General features: G+C 41.1%; 1 protein-coding gene across 1 annotated transcript in view; it reads right to left on the bottom strand.

The window, feature by feature from the left end:
- The window catches only part of RYR3 (ryanodine receptor 3), a 502,250-nt gene that overhangs the window by 238,750 nt on the left and 249,033 nt on the right, over positions 1–14,467 (bottom strand). The window contains exons 13-14 of the mRNA XM_082736877.1: positions 2,875–3,043; positions 1,338–1,473 (exon numbers count right to left, since the gene is read on the bottom strand). Of these exons, the coding sequence (XP_082593003.1) occupies positions 1,338–1,473; positions 2,875–3,043 (305 nt within the window). The remainder of the gene's footprint in view (positions 1–1,337; positions 1,474–2,874; positions 3,044–14,467) is intronic.

Raw genomic sequence — 14,467 nt, 5'->3', positions numbered from 1 at the left:
CAGTTAGAGGACGGCCGAATTCAGTTGGATTTCCAGGTCAGCTGCAACAAAGGGGTTAAGCACAGGGTGCTGGGGGGGTCAGCTGGCCTCACACCACAGTTCTAGAATTTACGACATGTATGGCCTTAGGGAAGTTATGACATTTCTGAGCATCAGTTTCTTCTGATTCACAACTAAACGGGTAACAGTACCTACACCTCAAAGTGTTGTTCCTCAGATCAAAAAGAGATATTCCACTGCTTGGCACAAAAAGCTCAGTAACTAAACTACTCCTGTTGTAAAAATTACTGCTGAGTTGGAGCCTTACCATTACAAAGTATTATAGTTGGAAGGGATTTTACTACAGCGGTAGTCCAATCAGCCTGACCCTTGACATCGAGAATGTGTCCAACCTGATGTCTTCAGCTCCCCACTGGCCCACTCACCTTTCTGCGAACTTCCTCTAAGTTTACAGAGGGAGATACACTTCAGAGCAAAAGCCCAAAATGTTGCTTCATCGTCTCATCTGGGCAACTACCAGGGGCCACCTTCTCACACAGGCCCATACTGTCTTCCACCACCTCCCTCCCCCAGTGTGGTGCTTTGGGCCCATGTGGGGGTGCTGGTTACCGCAGGCCCCGGGACATCACCCCCTCTCCATGCTGTGAGAAGAAAGGCTGGGTGCTGGAACTTCTTCACTCTCCACCTTTATTCCCTGAACAAAAGGAGATAACGAACAGGCCAAAGCACCAGGAATCAGGACTGCCCGACAAGCGGCCAATGAGAGGTCAGAGAGCTGAAAAGAGGAACCATCCTTAATGTGCAGGTGTCCAAGTCTAAACGTGGAGGGCGCTGCAAACATGTTCGAGTCTTGTTCCCTCATTTTAAAGAGGAGGGACTGAGGTCCAGAGAGACGAAGTGACTGTCCACGGTGTTATGGGTGGTTTTGGCAAGACTGATCCTCACCTGCTTTCACTCTCTGCTGACTTCTTGCTCTAAGTGTGGAAAATACAATAAGCTGCTGGCTAACAGAATGTATGGCTGGCTAACAGAATCAAATGGTTAGAAAAGGCTTCCAAGTGGAGCCTGGGTGGCTCAGCTGGTTAAGCATCTGTCTTTGGCTCAGGTTGTGATCCCTGGGTCCTGGGATCGAGCCCTGCGTGGGACTCCTTGCTCAGCGGGGAGTCTGCTTCTCCCTCTGCCCCTCACCCCGATTGTGCTCTCTCTCAAATAAATAAACAAAATCTTAAAAAAAAAAAAAAAAAAGAAAAAGCTTCCAAGAATGGGGCTAGATGACCATCAGCCATGTAGAGACGCCCCCTCGGAAATCTTCCCAGGGAGAGGCTGTGTGTGCTTACCGAGCAGTTTGTAGAGGAGGTTCAGTATTTCCTTCCAAGCCATGCCACTCTCCTCCCTTGCGATCCCCGCAAAGTGTGCAACACTGTTGTAGATATTTAAGCGGTCAATGCAGTTTAACACAAGGGCCAACATTCCCTGTGAAGGACAGGTGGGGAGAAGATGAAAGCTCCCGATTAAGAAAGCAGGATTCTGTTCTTTTCCCTCCCAGGTCATTCACATTTTATAGCTGATGACGCTAACGTGCACACAGACCATCACATGCCAGTTTGGATTTTGTTTTCTTCCTAAAAACAAAATATACATTCTTGTGCCTCAGAGACATGAAATAGCATCCATATGGCCGGGGGTTGGGGAGAGGTGGGAATTAGCAGTTTCTTCATGACAGGTTTGCTCCCGTGTCTTTAACTCCATCTAAGGACATATCGAAAGTGGGAGCATGAATGAGGCTCCCAAAAGCTTGCTTTGGGCTTGGCATGAAATGACTCTGACTCCCCCAGCAACAGCCCTCAATACAGTTCCTATTTTCATATTAAATCTCAAGAAATTCCATTCAAATGCATAAGACAACCATACTTGCTTCCTCCTGCTCCTCTGTCAAAAGGGTAGGATTTAGAGACAATAAAACCAAAAGTAGATTTTAACTGCTTCTCTTCTTCATGACAATATGATGCTGCCCAGTGAAAACATCTGTGCCTCGTTGTTTTTAAAGAGAGAGAGAGTCTCAGTAGCCTTTCGGGCATCATGTCCCCAGAGCCAGTCTGCTTGGATCAGGAGACTGAGCAGGGACGGGTCTATAGGTCCCTAACTTTGGAAACAGCCAAGGAACAAGCCCTGTTTCCAGGAACAGAGGTGATGCAGGGGTGGGACCATGGCCTGTTAATGCCAAATCATCACATCCAAGTTCAAAGAAGGCCTGTGACTTTTCCAAGATCACACCCCGCCAGGGATGAAGCCTATGATGGAGCCAGAACTTGATCCAGGGCCTCCTGGGTCCCAAGTTAGTTTTTCCTTGCATCCAGGTCTCCTCCCTTGTGATCCAGACACTCGGGTTCTTGGTAAGACCTGACTTTACTTGTTATCTTTCAAGTTCAGGTCCCCACTTATTGCAGACATGGCAGAACCTGGGCATTTGTATTTTTTCAAACAGGTTTCCTAGGTAATTCCGACAGCTTCTAAAATTTGGGAATCACAGCCAATGCCGTGCCTTAATAGCTGAGACTGAGCACAGATTGGGATATACACGCGCTCTGCAGCACTGAAGTTTTGAAGACTTGGAGTCTTCCAACTTCAGTGGGAGTGTGCCAAGATCCATGGTTACAATGTGTACTGGAAGCGTAACCGCGGGTGGCGGACAGGGAAGGTCAGCTGCCAATGCATCCTTTCCTTTCCAGCGTCCCTCTCTCTCTTGTTCTTCCATAGCTACCCGCATGCACGGAGACAAAGCTGAACTGCCATCCTAAGGATATGCCAGCTCTGGGAATCTCTGCATTTATTCTCTCGCAAAGAGAATCTCGACTTTTAACTTTTTCGACTTACCTCCTCCTTGAAGAGATTCTGTCTGTTCTTGAGCGAGCGGAGTTTGTTCTGTTTGTCCTCGTGCTGCATCTCCTCCTCTGGGGGCTGAAAGTAGGCAATCAAGTCCTGCAAGGTCTGCAGGACCTCTTGGATCGGCAGGGTGACAGGGGCCGCTGCGCGGTTGTTCCCGCTAAAAACACAAGATGGATGCGGCTCAGGTCTGGGCCTTGGGTGGGGACCCTGACGAGCGTCTGCCGGGTCCTGGTTCTTACCTGCCCCACGATGGGCACCAGGCCCTGCTTCCCGCAGCAGTTGCCGAGTGATTACCACACATTCACGTCTGCCAACCAAAAGAGCCACAGAAGAAAACATCTGACTCGATTTTAAAGACCTTATGTCAACAAAGGGAAGGGACCCGTGCCTTCTGCCATGCTTTCTCATTTTCTGCATAAGAACACTTAAAAATAACTTACTAACTCACAGTTCTTTCGAACGATCCCAGATTCCTCTTGGAACAGGTTAAAACACTAGGTTGGAAGGGTTTCTATCAACTCCATCTGTGCTTTTGCCTTCTCTCTCCCTTTCTGTCTCTTTCTCTCTTCGTGGTATTCATGTCTCTGCATGGGTTTTTTTTCATCAAGGTTTTGTGTGTGTGCAGGTACACATGAGCTCCTCTTCCCCCTTTGTGGAGGTCTCCTCCTGACTTCCTCTGTGTGGCCTCCCCACTTTTTCTCAGCAATTGACCCCTTCTCTCCATATTCTTCCTCTCTGTCTTCATGTCCCCTCCTCAGTATTCCCTCCCCCACCACCTCTCTTGCTCTCTCTGTTGTGGCTCTCCTATCCTGAACGTCTGTTTCTGTCCAACTTGGTCAGAGTTTTTCAAAAAGTCTTGTGATTAAATCCCGTCAATACAGAAAGACCACAAATCTCCACAGATGGGAAAAAGAAGCCATTTCCCATCCCCTTGATGGGTACGTTGGTGAGCCTTCTGGAGAGCAAAGGCTATAAGGAGGAAGGGGAAATTGGACCCATCCCCTGTGAAACTGCCTCACTGCCCCAGGGAACTGGGAACTGGCAGAGTGTATAAATCACCTCAGAACTTTTCCTTGGGTCAATTTCTAAGGAGTTCTCCTCAGCATTGACAGGATATTTGGTTACCTATTAGTCTGGACACATGCTAAGAAAAGACTTACCAGGCCTAAAGCAAAGGCTTAACAAGCCCAAAGAACACTCAGATTATGAAGTGACAATTCCAATTTTGTATACAAAAAGGCCAAGTGGATGAGATGAGGACAGAACCCCAGTGGACTACAGACACGGAGGGCCTTCTCACCAGGGTGGGCGCTGGCCCATGGGAAGAGCTACGGAAATACTCACTTGTGACTATCCGAGATACTACAGGATATAGAGAGTGGGAAAGAGAATGCTGTGAGGACATGAAGTGAAGGTTTGGGAAGACCAAACCCAGTCAGGAATGACTTCCTAATTCTAGATTCAAGGAAAAAATGAATACATATCTCCAGTTGGTTTGGCCCAGATGCAGATTCTCCCAACCCTTGCCCCCCTTTTGTAAAAATTTTGAGTTTACTAGAAACAACGACATGAGTTAAGTAAATAGTGTTGCTTTGGAGATATATAGATAGATAGATATATCTATCTATCTATCTATCTATCTATATATATATAATGAAAAGATAAAAGACATTTTTAGCATTTTTGTAGTTTGAAGAGAACTATACAGGGGCCCAGAAAACCCAATTTATAGTCATTGCCATGAACGTATGATATTTGGGGTGTCTTTAAGCCTCCTGTGCTTGGTTTTCCACCTAGAAAATAGGAACGGTACAAACTTTATTATTGCCAGGGTCCTTCTGGGTCTAATTTTGTTCTGTGGGTTCTCATTGCTAGATTGCTTCATCTTGTCCCTTCGAAATCCATCAATATGATAGTATTCCACTGGACTAAAGGAAGATCCCTTCTTCCCTCAAAGCAGAACACATCCCACCCACAGGCCTGGCATTAGGGACAGTGGGGAAACGGACACGACCTCTGAATGGCTTCATGGTGATCACTTTCTACTCCAGAACCTTGGGGGAGACCCAGATGCACCCAGGATAGGGACAAGATGGTGTCTCAATTCAGAACGAACTACAATGGTACCTTAGTCATCCCAGCTTTTTTTTTTTTTTCCTGCTCTCTGATTCAGCCACTGCCCCACTATGTTCCCAGATCTTTGCAAGGACTTCTTTTGTTTAATTCAAGTAAGATCTCAGGGGATTCTGAATATTTACCATACTATTACCATAACACAATTATTTATGTAATATTTCCATCCTAAGGTTAAACTCAGGACAGCTGGATAGTATCTACTCGTCAGCAGGATTTCTGAGACTCCCTCACCTTTCACAGCGTTCATGTGTCTTACTGGACAGCTCCCAGCAACTGCTGGGATGATGAGCAGGATGATGAGACAGCACAAGCAAACTTTAACCTTTCTTCCTCATTGTTCTTTCTTCTTCCTTCCCTATTCATTTAACTTTAATTTACTTTCTCAGAAGGCCACCCCCCTCCTTCTGGTTTCCATTGTACACAGAATGTTCTGTCATTTTCTCAAAAAAGATAGGAGGGGAGAATCTCCTTATCATTTTTTTTTTTTTAGTCTTTCACTTCCCAGCTCTTGCAAAATCCAAGTACTATGGCTTTTGCAGCCCCCATCCCTGCTGCACAGGTTTAGTTTTCAGCAGTCCTCCTTTCTTCTAAAACATCCTGTGGCTCAGACAACTAAGAATTTCCCCAACCGACAGGGGAACATCCAGATCATCTGACTGAGGAACTCAGGAAATCCTCTCCCTCACAAAAATGATGAGAAAATGGGGCAAAATCATCCTAAACAATTTTTTTAAGGACTCTGGAAATTGGCCAAAGGCATACAACAAATTGAGGTTTTTTTGTTTTGTTTCTTTGTTTGTTTATTTTAAATAATGAGGTTTGGTGAGGCCACCTGGGTGGCTCAGTTGGTTAAGCACCTGCCGTCAGCTCCAGTCATGACCCCTGGGTCCTGGTATAGAGCCTAGGCTTCCGGTTCAGTGGGGAACCTGCTTCTCCTTCTCTCTCTGCCTGCTGCTCCCCCTGCTTATGCCCTCTCTTTCTCAAATAAATGAATAAAATATTTTAAAAAAAATTTAAAAAAAGAATGAGCCTTGCTAAAGATGTAGGAACCTATGGTATTTCAGCGTGAGGCTGTCCTCAGGCCCACCTCTAGCTTTAGATCAAAGAAGTTCTAACAAGGTGGGGCAGACCCTGAGCAAGGTCACACATGTACTCAGGAAGAACTGGAGAGGGATGTAGCCATCTACTTATCTCTGGCTGAATCTGAGGTTGTGGGCAAGCAGAAAGCGAAATCCAGGACAGACCTAAAACTGTGTGAACTCTGAATGTGTTATCTAACCCGCAAGCAGGCCCATCACCAAATACCTGTAAGAAATATAAGGCGACCAGGCTGAGCTTGTAAGAAATACTGAGGGAAGTTCTTCAGGTTGAAAGAAAATGACACCAGATAGTAACTAGAATCTATATGTAGGAATAAAGAGCACTAGTAAAAGTAATTATGTAGGTAAATAAAAATATGGTATAAATATGTTCATTTCTCTTTTGTTTTTATATTTTTAAAAAACAAACAGATGGGGCACTTGGGTGGCTCAGTTGTTAAGTGCCGGCTCTCAGCTAATGTCATGATCCCAGTATCCTGGGATTGAGCCCCACATCAGGCTCCCTGCCTCTCCCTCTCCCACTCTCCCTGCTTGTATTGCCTCTCTTGCTGTGTCTTTCTCTGTCAAATAAATAAAATCTTTAAAAATATAATAAAAAATTAAAAACAAATGGATAAGAAAATAATTGTAAAAAAAGTAATTGTTAAAAAAATTGTACTGCTGGGCTTATACCAAAGGAGGATGTAATATATATAGCAGTATTATTTCAAGGAGGAAAGCGAGAATGAAATGCTGGAGCAAAGTTGTTTGGTTTTATGTGTTAAGTTAGTTTTAATTCGAGGTAGAGTGTCACAAATTAAACACCTACCAAGTTGCCTAGAACAACCACTAAGTATATAACTCAAGACAGTAGTAAAAATAAGTAAATAAAAATAAACCACAAAAAACCCCAAATCCCTCAGCAAAGGAATTAAAATGGTAGACTAGAAAATATCTAAAACAAAAGAAGGCAATAAAGGAGGAAGACAGAAACAAAAAGAACATGAGATATATAAAAATCAGATAGCAACATGGCAGACATAAATTCAACAGTTTAAATAATTACATTATCTATAAATGGATTACACACACCAATAAAAGGAGAAGACTGTCAGAGTACATTTAGAAAACAAGATTCAATGTATCCTCTGTACAAGACACACTTTATAGATTCAAAGACACAGGTTGCAAGTAAAAGGCGTGAAGAACTTATTCCTTGCCAACAGTAACCACGATCTGTATGTGAGACCTCTGGAGTGGCTCTACAAATTAGACTTTAAGATAAAAATGTTCATAGAGAAAAAAAGGGAAAAGTTTTCTAATTATAAAAAAGTCAATTTATCAGGGAGATATATCCGTTATGAACATATAATCACCCAACAACAGACACCAAACTACATGAAAGCTGAAGTTGGGAAAACCAAGGGAGAAACAGACAATTCAGCCTAATAGTGAGAGATTAAACACCTTATTCTCAGTTAACATAACATCTTCTAATGTAACTAGTTTATAAAAGGCAAAACCACATGATCATCCAAATAGACAAAGAAAAAGAATTTGCCAAAATCTAACACATTCAAGATAAAAGAAACCTTTTAACAAACACAGGAACTCAAGAGAACTTCCTCAACCCTACAAATGTCACCTACAAAAGCCCTACAATTAGCATCATATTCAATAAACAAAGACTGAGTGTTTTCCTGTTAAGATAGGAACAAGAAAATAAAGTTTTTTCCACTTTTATTTCACATTGTAATGGATGTTCTATCCATTGCAATCAAGGCGTGGGGAGCGGGGATGAGGAGCAGGAAAGAAAGGGCATCCATTTTGTAAAGGAAAAAAAACAGAACTTTATTAACAAATGACATGATCCTGTTTGTAGATAAAGAATGCACACCAAAAAAAAAAAAAAAATCCACTAGAATAAACTTTTCAAATAAGTCACAGGACGCATGATTGATATTTAAAAAACTCAATTTCTGTTCCTTCCGTATTATGTATGCAGTGAACAATTTGAAAAGAAATTAAGAGAACAATTCCAACTGTAGTTGCATCAAAAATACTTAGGGATGACTTTTATAGAAGACACCTAAGGTCTTTTATCCATTTTGAGTTTATCTTTGTGTACGGTGTAAGAGAATGGTCCGAGTTTCAACGTGAGACAGGAATCCATCAGAATCCTAGAGGAGAACATAGGCAGTAATCTCTTCGATATCAGCCACAGCAACTTCTTTCAAGATATGTCTCCAAAGGCAAAGGAAACAAAAGCGAAAATAAACTTTTGGGACTTCATCAAAATCAAAGCTTCTGCACAGCAAAGGAAATAATCAAGAAAACAAAAGGCAACCCACAGAATGGGAGAAGATATTTGCAAATGACAGTACAGACAAAAGGTTGATATCCAGGATCTATAATAAACTCCTCAAACTCAACACACACAAAACAGAAAATCATATCAAAAAATGGGCAGAAGATATGAACAGACACTTCTCCAATGAAGACATACAAATGGCTATCAGACACATGAATAAATGCTCATCATCACTAGCCATCAGGGAGATTCAAATTAAAACCACATTGAGATATCACCTTACACCAGTTAGAATGGCCAAAATTAACAAGACAGGAAACAACATATGTTGGAGGGGATGTGGAGAAAGGGGAACCCTCTTACACTGTTGGTGGGAATGCAAGTTGGTGCAGCCACTTTGGAGAACAGTGTGGAGATTCCTCAAGAAATTAAAAATAGAACTTCCCTATAACCCTGCCATTGCACTCCTGGGTATTTACCCCAAAGATACAGATGTCATGAAAAGAAGGGCCATCTGTACCCCAATGTTTATAGCAGCAATGTCCATGGTCGCCAAACTGTGGAAAGAACCAAGATGCCCTTCAATGGACGAATGGATAAGGAAGATGTGGTCCATATACACTATAGAGTATTATGCCTCCATCAGAAAGGATGAATACCCAAATTTTGTAGCAACATGGACGGGACTGGAAGAGATTATGCTGAGTGAAATAAGTCAAGCAGAGAGAGTAAATTATCATATAGTTTCACTTATTTGTGGAGCACAACAAATAGCATGGAGGACATGGGGAGTTAGAGAGGAGAAGGGAGCTGGGGGAAATTGGAAGGGGAGGTGAACCATGAGAGACTATGGACTCTGAAAAACAATCTGAGGGGTTTGAAGTGGTGGGGGGGTGGGAAGTTGGGGTACCAGGTGGTGGGGATTATAGAGGGCACAGATTGCATGGAGCACTGGGTGTGGTGAAAAAATAATAAATACTGTTATGCTGAAAAAAAAAAGACTTAAGACAAACATTGAAAACTATAATATCTTGCAGAAAGGATTTCAAGAAGAAAAGATAAAGGGAGAGACATTCTACATGAATTAGAAGATTCAGTACAGTTAAGATAAAAGTTCTTCCATCAAATTGATCTAAAGTTTCAATGCATTTCCTATCAATATCCTGGCAAGCAAAAGTTGACAAATTCACCCTAAAATTTATATGTGAATTCAAAGGATCCAGAAAAGCCAAAATAATTTTGAAAAAAAAGTACAAAACTAGAGGATTCTATCGGATTTTAATACTTACTATAAAGCTATGTTCATCAGGATAGTGTTGTTTTGAGAGACATGTAAGCCAGTAGAATAGAACTGAGGGTCTAGAAATATACCCTTAAATTTATGGTCACTTGGCTTTTGACAAAGGTGCCAAGGGAACGTGATGGAGGAAAGAGCCTTTCAAAGAATTAGGCAAGGACAATGAGGTATCAAAATGATCCACTTTAAAAGGAAAAAAAAAAAAGGAATTTCAATTCTTACATCAGGCCATATCCAAAAACAGATTCAATATGGATCACAGAGCTAATGTAAGAGCTTAAATTACAAAACTTTCAGAAGAAACACAGGAGAAAGTCCTGGTGACTCTGGGTTGGGCAAGAGCTCTTAGGACACTCAAAAGCACAATCCAGAAACAAAAGTTATGTTAAATTGGACTTCACCAATATTAAAATGTTTGTTCTTCAAAGATATCATTAAGAAAAGGAGGGGAAAAAGCCACAGACTAAGAGAAAATATCTTCAAATCACGAAGCAACAGAAAACTTGCAACCAGAAGATACAAAGAATTGTCAAATGTCAGCGTGAAGACAAACCACCCAACCAAAAACAGGCAAAGCCTTGATTACATTTTCCTAAAGAAGATATATGAATAGCTAATAAGTACATGAAAAGACATTCAAAATCATTAGTCATTTTGGAAATGCAAATTAAAATCATAACAGCATACTGCTTCATAAGCCACTAGAATATCTACAATCAAAAACAGACAATACGGGTATGGAGAAATTGGAACTTTGTATATCTGAGTGGAACATAAAATGGCATATCTGCTTTGGAAAGAGGGCTTCCAGTTTCCTAAAAAATTAGGCATACCCAAATATCCAGTGGACTTTGTTAAGTGAAATAAGCAAGGCACAAAAAGACAAATTTTGTATGATTCTGGTTAAATTAGTGAAATTCATAGAAAGGTTGAATACTGTTTACCAGGGCCTCGTGGAGAGTGGGGAAGAAGGCAGAGTTATTGTTTAATGGGTATAGATTTCTGTTTCCAATGTTGTAGAAGTTCTGGGGATGGACAGTGGTGATGATTGTACAAAAATATGAATTTGGTTAATATCACAAATGATACACTTAAAACTGGTTGAAATGGTAAATGCTATGCTCTGTATATTTTATCATAAAAATATAAACATGTTGGGGCACCTGGGTGGCTCAGTTGGTTAAATGTCTGCATTTGGCTCAGGTCAGGATCCTGGAGTCCTAGGACTGAGCCCCACATTGGGCTCCACTCCCCACTCAGCAGAGAGTCTGCTTCTCCCTTTGCCTCTACCCCTCCCCCAATTTATGCTTTTTCTCTCGCTTATTCTCTCTCAAATAAAATCCTTTTTTAAAAAAATATGTATAAGTGTTAAACAAATTACATATGACATTGCAATTCTACTTCCTGCTATTTACCCGAGAGAAATGAAAATACATACCCAAAGACTTTTACACAAATATCCATGGAACCAATACTGATAATAAACAAAAAGAGAAAAAACCCACTGATTCTCAACTGACCAACAGAATGTGAGGTATATCTATACCTGTCTGTCTCTCTCTATATCTCTCTATATACACTCTATATATACTCTACACACATACACACACACAATCATATGTGTGTGTGTGTATACACAGTATATATACTTGTAGTACAATAGGAATGAACCTCAAGAAATCTAATACTAAGGGAAAAGGCCAGGATCAAAAGACAATATAATGTATGAATCAACTTATAAAGGTATTAAATCAAGAGAGACCAAAACTATATGATTGGTTGTCTAATGCTGGGGGCGGGAAATAATATATACTACAATAGGCATAAGGGATCTTTTTGGGGTGATAGAAATGCTTGAAAAGCAAATTATGGAGATAGTTGCTTTGCTCAGTAAAGTTATTAAAATTCACTGAGTTGCACACTTAAAAGGATGGATTTTATGATATGTAAATTATAACCCAATAAAGCTGTTTAAAAATAATTTTCCCACTGTCAGGTATGTAACTCCCACTGACTTTTTAAAGTAATAGCTTTATTAAAATATAATTCACATATTACACAATCATCTATTTAAAGGGTGCAATTCAGTGGTTTAATGGTTTTTAGTATATTTATAGTTTGGCAACCATTGCTTCAATCAATTTTAGAACTTTTTCATCAGCTTCCGTTCAAATCCCATACCCATTAGCAGTCACTGCCCCTGTCCCCTCTGGACAACCACTGATCTACTTTCTGTCTCTATGGAAATGCCTATTCTGGATATCTCATGTAAGTAGAATCCTATCATGAACAGCCTCTATCAATACTTCATTCCTTTTTATGGATAAGTAATACTCCATTGTGCGAAAACAGCACATTTTGTTTATCCATCCATCATTGGTCTTTTGGGTTGTTATCACTTTGTGGCTAATATGAATAATGCTGTTTGGAACATCTGCATACCAGTTTTTGAGTAGACATATTTCATATCTCTTAGGTATATAACCTAGGAGTGAAATAATTCGGTCATATGTTTAACTTTTTGAGGAATTTCCAGATGGTATTCCAATATGGCTGCCAACATTTTACATTCCCACCAACAATATATGAAGGTTCCAACTTCTCCACATCCTGTCTCACGCTTCTTATTAAGTCTCTTTAATTATAGCCATCCCTGTGGGAGTAAAATTCTCTCACTCTGGTTGTGATTTGCATTTTTCCTCATGGCTAATGGCATTGACCATCTTTTCATATGCTTATTGGCCATTTGCGTATTTTCTTTGGAGAAATGTCTATTCAGATCTTTGCCCATTTTGTAAATTGGTCCATTTGTCTTTTTAAGGTTGAGCTGTAAGAGTTCTTTATTCCAGATACAAGTCTCTTGTCAATACATGATTTGAAATATTCTTTCCCATCACCTAGGTTGTTTTTTCACTTTCTTGATGGTTCCCCTTGTAGCAAAAACCTTTTTAATTTGATCAAGTCCGGTTTATATATATTCTTTTATTGCTTCTGTTTCTGGTGTCATATTGAATAAGCCACTGCCTAATTCAAGGTCATAAAAGTTCAAGCCTATGTTTTCTTCCCTAGTTTTTATAGTTTTAGGTCTTATAATTAGGTCTTTGATCTATTTTGAATTCATTTTTATATAGTTATGAGGCAGGGGCCTCTGACTTGTAAGACAGGCACAAGGGCAGTATTTCAGAGAACTGAGAACCAAATAAAAAAATAAAGCCATTCGACCTCTAGGATGATAGTTCTGGAGATAGTCAAGACTACATGAAAAGCTCATTTTTGCACACAGCCATCTTTTAATTCCTGTACCAAGCTATTCATTCTAATATCCTTTCTCTGAAGAAGGGGAGCAGGTCTGGACATTTTGGGGAATAGAAAGGAGGAAGCACTTTGTTTGGGGATCACAGGAAACCAGTGATAGTGGAATGGCTGATGTGTAAGCCCCAGTTCCATTCTGTGGTAGGAATACCTCATTGTCTACTTTCCCTTCTCTATTTTGGTAATGGGATGCCTGAGTGGTACTGGGAACACAATCTACCAACCAGACAATATATTTCTCAATCTCCCTGCAGTTAGGTGTGGTCATCTGACTGATTTTAATTAGTTGAGTACAAGAAAAGCAATCTACTTCTAGGTCATATTTTTTTTTTTAAAGATTTTATTTATTTGACAGAGAGAAATCACAAGTAGATGGAGAGGCAGGCAGAGAGAGAGAGGGAAGCAGGCTCCCTGCTGAGCAGAGAGCCTGATGCGGGACTCGATCCCAGGACCCTGAGATCATGACCCGAGCCAAAGGCAGCGGCTTAACCCACTGAGCCACCCAGGCGCCCCTAGGTCATATTTTTAAACAAAAGAAATCACTTCTCCTCCACCACTCCCAATTTCCTCACCCCACCCCATTACCCCCCTCCTTTATTTTCTCGCAGTACAGATTTGAGAAATGATGCTAGCACGTTATTTTTGATCATGTACATGAGGAAAATATACCAGGGTAGTTGGTCTCAGTGGTGTTGAATATTAGAATCTCCTGGGGAGCTTGAATCCAAAGCTGGTGTTTGAATCCCATCACAGAAATTCTAGAGATCTGTTTTTTTACTATTTGTATTTTTTTAAAGATTCATTTACTTATTTCAGAGAAAGAGAGAGCAAGCAAGCTGGGGGGAGGGGCAGAGGGAAAGAATCTCAAGCAGACTCCAGGCTGAGCTCAAATCTCACGACTCTGAGGTCATGACCTGAGCTGAAATCAAGAGTTGGATGCTTAACCAACTGAGTCACCCAGCTGGCCCACCCACAGAAATTCTAATGCAATCGGTATGAGATGCCACCTAGGCATCAGGGTATTAAAAACTCTCCATGGGGCGCCTGGGTGGCTCAGCACATTAAAGCCTCTGCCTTCGGCTCAGGTCATGATCCCAGGGTCCAGGGATGGAGTCCTGCATCGGGCTTTCTGCTCAGCAGGGAGCCTGCTTCCCTTCCTCTCTCTCTCTGCCTACCTGTGATCTCTGTCAAATAAATAAAATCTTAAAAACAACAACAACAACAACAAAAACAAAACTCAACTCTCCAGACGAATCTCACATGTGGCCAAAGGTAAGACCCCTCCTCCGGGGCAATGGTTTGTCAACTTCAGCATGCTTCAGCATCAGCTGGAGGGCCTATCAAAACACGATTTCCTGGAATATCATCTTCCAGGTGTCTAATTTGGCGACACCTGAGAATGTGTATTTTTTAACACATTCTCAGGTGATGCTACTGTGCTGGTCC

This window comes from Mustela nivalis (assembly GCF_964662115.1).
Source record: "Mustela nivalis genome assembly, chromosome: 6".
NCBI classification, from domain to species: Eukaryota; Metazoa; Chordata; class Mammalia; order Carnivora; family Mustelidae; genus Mustela; species Mustela nivalis.
Note: the sequence above shows the minus strand (reverse complement) of the source record. Positions and strands in the feature narration are given on the sequence as shown.